At 44.4% G+C, this 6,143-nt stretch overlaps 1 protein-coding gene across 6 annotated transcripts in view; it reads left to right on the forward strand.

Annotated features, from left to right (window-relative positions):
• The window catches only part of MPP2 (membrane palmitoylated protein 2), a 32,726-nt gene extending 26,878 nt beyond the window's left edge, over window positions 1-5,848 (forward strand). For all 6 annotated transcript variants that reach the window (XM_031966054.1, XM_031966055.1, XM_031966053.1 and 3 more), the window contains one exon: window positions 3,590-5,848. In XM_031966054.1, coding sequence (XP_031821914.1) covers window positions 3,590-3,766 — 177 coding nt within the window. In that variant the 3' untranslated portion in view covers window positions 3,767-5,848. The remainder of the gene's footprint in view (window positions 1-3,589) is intronic.
• Window positions 5,849-6,143: the final 295 nt, after the last annotated feature.

Consider the following 6,143-nt stretch of genomic DNA (forward strand, 5'->3'; position numbering starts at 1 on the left):
TGTTGGCCCAATGAAGACATAAATAGATATATTAAACTCAATTCTTGCCTCTCAGGATATTACATGAGATAACAGGACAGTGTGATAAGAGACAGGAGAGAAAGACAGACAGACAGACAGACAGAGACAGAGAGAGAGGGACAGAGATCTTGATCTAGGAGATATGCAAATTTTTCATGGGAGTGATGGCATTTGAGACTTAATCAGGGCAGATAAAGATAGAATGGAGACCTGGGATACTCCAGTTAGTTTGGGATTGGATCACAGAACTGAGTGGTAGGATAAGGAGTTTAAATTTTATTAGACAGGCGTGGATAGTTACTGGAAATTCTTGTGTAGGGGAGTAATGGGATAAAATGGAGCCTTTAAAGATTTCTTTGGTGTCAATGAGGAGAATGGATTGGGTTTCAATCAGGAGGCAATTAGAGGGGTCAAGGTGACATGTGATGAGAACCTGAACTAGATTAATGATTTGGAGTGCCATGGAGGAAACATAGTTGATATTGAAGAGGCAAAATTAACAAGACTTGGTGACACATTTAAGTGGAGAACAAAGAAGATTCCAAAAGTCACTCATATGTTTTAAGCTTGAATAACTTGGAGGGTGGTGGTACCATTGCCAGTATTAGGGAAATCAGGAAGAGGAATGGGTTTAGTGGGGCAGATGATGGATTCAGTTTTCTCTATTAAAATTTAAGATGCTAGTTGGATAATTGGATGGAGCTGATAAATGACAGTGGAGAGAAATAGAAAGGAAGAAAAGGAAAGAGGAAGGAAGGAATCTTGATCTTAGAGGAAGAAGCACTGGTAGACTGGTGAGGATAGAAATCAATAGGAAGGGGGCCAGGCAATGAATTTTAAATGAGGAAAAAGTGAAGATTAATGAGTATAAAGTATTTTCTTGAGAAGTTTATTAGTGAAAAGAGGGATAAAAAATAAAAGAACTCTTTGAGATGTATCCAAGTGACAAGAATAATTTTTTCCCTTTCAGACAGTTCTCCCTGTCTTCCTCTGACCCAGAGGAAGATAGCAGTACAGGGGGAAGAGACTGAACATGCAAGCAATGGGGTTAAAAAAATGAAGCAGGGTTTAGTAGGAGATGGGCAGAACTAGCCTGGAGGGCTCAGGTAGAAGGGTTGACTTGGGCAAGAAGAGACATTTCTTCCCCTGGGAGAGAAGAGGAGAAGGAAATGGGTGAAGATTTAGAAATACTGAGAAGCAGAGAGGAGGGGAGTCAAACTGGATGTCTAGATCTCTGAAAAGTAGGAGGAACCAAGCATGTGTTCTGAGAATATAGGAAGCAAGGAATTTAAGTGGTATGGGAACTTATAGTTAGTGGAAAAGTTTTGAATCCACCTCTGTAGGGAATACAGTGGAGAGTCAGTAAGAGATTAATGAAAACCTTGCTGAACAGAAAGAAGCCCATTTAAGCGAAAGAGCTGTGTTGTTGGCCCTTGTTAACCTGTTTTGGGGACTTCTAGAAATGCTAGGTTGCATAGTGTTTAGAGTGCCAAGCCTGGAATCAGGAAGATTCATGAGTTCAAATCTGGCCTCAGATACTTAACTAGCTGTGTGATCCTGGGCTGCCTCCAAAAAAACTTCCCTGAGAAACCTGCTTTCTCCCAGAGAGAACTATTATTATTTTAAAGAAGAAGATCACCACAACTTAATCCTGTCTGCCTCAGTTTCTTCATCTGTAAAATGAGCTGGGGAAGGAAATGGCAAACTGCTTCAGTATCTTTGCCCAGAAAATTCCAAGAGAGGTCACAGATTCAGACATAACTGAAAAACAACAACACATAGAAAGATGGCCTATTTGGCAGGATCATATATAGAATATGTAAAAAGGACTAAAATATAATTACTTTGGGAAAAATGAATTGGAATCCAATTGTAAAGGGCCTTAAATGCCAAGCAGAGGAGTTTCTACTTAATCCTGGAAAAATAAGGAGCCATTGGATGACATGGTCAGAATCGCACTTTTGGTAGCTGAGTAAAGGATAGATTGGAGTGTGGAGACTGGAGGCAGGGACAATAATTAGGAGGCTATTACAATAATAAAGGTGAGAGGTGATGAAGAACTGGAGTAATATGATGGCTTTTTGAGCAAAAAGATGAGATGAATGCAAGAAATGTGAGAAGTCAAAGAGAAAGTATGTGGGGTGAGGTAGAGAGAGGGTTTGCGGAATACTCATCAAGGGAGGTGTCAGGGAAGGGAGTGGTACAAAGAGATAATGAGCTCTGTTCTGGACCTATCAAGTTTGAGATGCCAATGTGACACTCAATTTGCAATGTCCATTAGGCAGTAGGAAATGTGAAATTGGACTGGAGCTCTCTTGAAAGGCTGAGGATTTCTGTCTATAGCCTTTTCAGGGAATGAATCTATCCATCCATCCATCCATCATTCTATCATTCTTTCTATCTCTCGTTCTAGCTACCTATTAAGTGAAGCTCCAGATATTGGATATTATCTAGAAGAGAAATGAACATCTATGTAGGGACTGGTTGGAAGCAGACTGGTGGTGGAGAGGTGTGCAGGAGACAGTGCTGCTGGATCAGAATGCTCAGAATGTGGAAGGAGGACATTAGGAGGAGATCTTCCTGTCTGCCTTCCCAGACTTGGCACAGGCTTGGCAGGGATCACTCTAGTCCCTTTCCCAAGGTTTGGTGCTCTCCTTCTCCATTCCTAGCCTGACCCAGAAGCAACAATAAGACAATGAGAGAAAAGATCCAAGTTCAATAGGAGAGGAAAGGAAGGACAAAAGGAAGAATGTGATTAAGACAGAGAGGGAAAGAGAGGGACAGGATTAGAGAGAGAAGCCTTCTCTAGCTAGAGAGTTCCACCAAGATTCTACCCCAGCCCAGGCTCTCAATAAAGTTGATCAGTTTCTGCTCAACCCCCAATCTTCAGGTTCTCTTTTACTGGTGGACATAGGTGGGCAGCAAAATCTTGGTCTCCTGTGATCTCTATCAGGTTGGGGAAGGCATTTCTTAAGCAGATATAAGTGGGCACTCTTGGGGTTTCCATGAATGACAACTGGAGCAGCTGATTGTGGGCCTAGATGGCATGATAAAGTGATTCAGTCAGTTAGGAAATGAGATAGGGCTTGATTCATGTGGTGCTTGCTAGCTGTGTGATCTTGACCAAATACTCTTAATTTCCCTGATTCCTCAGTCGGCTCATCTGTTAAAATAGAACAAATGATAGCATCTATCTCACTCGGTCATTGTAAGGCTCAAATGAAATCATTTATGGAAAGTGTTTGGGGCTATGTAAATATGAACTATGAAGCTGATGGTGACTTCTTAGTGAGCCTAGGTAGGAATGCCCCTGCCCTGGAGATCATCTTCCCTCAGCACAGGGAATCGGTGATCATTTTAATATGCAACATAGAGGGAAAATCCTAAGGGGAAGGGACTATTCAATTCAGCTGTCTGGGGGCTGTCTCTCAGAGATCATTCACATTCAGAGAAATAAGGGAGGGCATAAAGAGGATGGGTTCTCATCTAGGGGAGGGGAGGTGATTTGGAGGGAGGAATGGGATGGAAAAGGAGCATCTGATTTAGTGGATCTCCCTGGGCCCTGCAGGAAGCGGACTTGAAGCGGACAGTTGAAGAAAGCAGCCGGATCCAGAGAGGGTATGGGCACTACTTTGATCTCACTCTGGTGAATGATAACCTTGAGAGGACCTTCCGAGAGCTTCAGACTGCGATGGAGAAGCTGCGGACAGAACCCCAGTGGGTGCCTGTCAGCTGGGTATATTAATCCTGCTGCCCATCTCTGGCACAGAGATTCACATCCCCATTCCACACTCCTTAGTCACTCAGACCTCATCCTCTGTCAGGTGGTATCATTGAGCATCCTCTGCAGAGGTTCCCATGTCCCTTAGCCCAGCTCCCTTGGGAAGCTGTGTCCACTCCTTGGGATAAAATGCCAGGTGGGCAATGAAAGCTATCATCAGCTCTCAAGAAGATACTGTCAGGGTAAAGTATGTTCATGGGGCACTTTGGTGCCCAGGTGCTGCCCACCTTTCTCATTGTTAGCTATCAGCCTACCTGGTATCATCTCCACTCCTCTTTAAAGGGACCAAACTGTGCTTAGGAGGGTGGGAGAAGGGGAGAAGCCTCCCAAGGTACCCATCAGTCCATAAATGAGAAAAGCTGACACTTAGGTGAGCACCAAGGTCCTCTGCTGCCACTTTATTTAGTCACCTTTTCTCCTCAGGGCTAGCATAGATCTACTCCTACCCTAGTGCCCTTCCTACTGGCTAGTCACTTAATCCTGGGGTCTAGGGATGGGAGAATTGTTATGTCACCATCTAAATGAGGTGGCCATTTGGTCCAGACCTGCCTAGGAGCGAGTTTTGCCTGGTGCTACCAACCCAAAGCCTGGGAAAGATCGAAGCCCATGAAGCCAGGACCCAGGGTGAAAATGGGCACCATCTTTCCGGATGTTCCTGGAGAACAGAATGGAATCTGTGTTGTGAAAGATTCCCAGGGCTCAACCTCTCTCTCTTATCTCCACTCCCCTCCCCCAAGTACACAGCAACTCACTGCCGAAGACTCCCCTATTTTATCTTCCGGACCTCTCAGCACTGCTCTTCCCCAGCCTCACCCGGGAGGTATTGGGATGGGCAGAAGACCTTGGCCTTCAGAAAGGAAAATAGACCTCCTATATAGTTACTGCTGAAGATTTCCATGAACTTGGAAAACTGAGAGGGGCCAGTGAACCTCATGATCTGGGCCCATTATTCCTTGCTGTATCACCAAGGGCTTAGTCTTTCCTCCTTAATCCCTCCAGGCAATCTGAGTACCTGCCTTTTCCAGCTGACAGGGCCTGGCTCTGGGAGTCCCATTTAGGAGAGTGGAGATAGGAAGCCTGGATAACCTGGAGAGAGTGGAATGGAGAAGGCCAGGTGGGAGTGAAGCATGAAGAATAGAGATGCTTCCTTCCATGTCACACTGATCCTATATGTGAGACACATATATGTGGGCCTCTCTTTCAGGGAGGGATGGGAGAAGAAATTTTGGAGTCTCTGGTGGGACTGGCTTGAGTGGTCCCTATTTCTCCTTTGTATTGTGACAGTCCCTCTCCTTATACTGGGGAGAGAAATCCAGTCTTAGAAATCATCAAATTTTTATTTTCCAACCCCTGTTTCCATGTCCCATCCTCCAAATTGAGAGGGTACACCATGACCCCCTAATTTAGGAGTTTGGAGTAGTGCAGAAACCAACTTTGTAAAATAGAATTTCCCTATAAGAAGAGAATGCTGTTAGAATTTCCAGGGTCATTTCATTTATTCCCCTGCCTTCTAATAGGATAGCCCTTTTATCCCACAGGAATCATCAACAGAAAACCTTGAAGGGAGGGGAATCCCCCCAAAAAAACTAGCCTCTCCCTGATATCCGTTTGGGGCCTCTACATGCTTATCCTTACTTGAGGGCCTAGTCCTTCTGTGTGTTTAACCTCATCTTTCTTGCTGCAATGTCAGTTCAAGCTGGCCCCTGACCCACTGTGCCCTGCCCAACCCCATTGTATTGGGGAGGGAGGGATGTCCCATTCCAGGAGGCCCAGGAAGCTTGTGCTCCCTAATCCTTTCTCAGTGTCCCCTTCTTGTTTAGGACCCTGGGAGGGCCAGGAGTTCATTAGCATATTCCTGAGAGAAGGAGAAGAAACATATAAGAGAATTGAGTAAAGAGAGAATAAACAGACTTATTTATTACAAGTGGTAGAAATAAATTATTAATATGTAAATATTGTTTGCATAATATAAGCAAATGAAATGTAGAGGGCCTAGCAGCTCTCCTGGTTGTTTTTCTCTCTGCATCTCATTTGTAAAAATCTGCATATGCTATGTCTACATTTTTTCTCCATCTTCATCTCCCATTTTCTCCCATCATCCCCTGCTGTCTTCTGGTCTAGCCTGCAGAGCCAGTGGGAGGGGGAAGAAGGGATTCTCTATTGCTTGCAGAACTAGTCCCAGTTGTAAGAGAATTTACCCCTTGCTATTACCTATCCCCCAGCCTCTTGCAGAAATTCCCAGTTGGTGACTTCAAGGTTCCTTTTAGCCCTAGTTTCTGTGATCTTATTACAACATTTTGCCCTTTCTCTCAGATCAATCTACACGGGACTTGGAGATGAT

The sequence above is a fragment of the Sarcophilus harrisii genome, chromosome 4, assembly GCF_902635505.1.
Source record: "Sarcophilus harrisii chromosome 4, mSarHar1.11, whole genome shotgun sequence".
In the NCBI taxonomy this organism is placed as follows: Eukaryota; Metazoa; Chordata; class Mammalia; order Dasyuromorphia; family Dasyuridae; genus Sarcophilus; species Sarcophilus harrisii.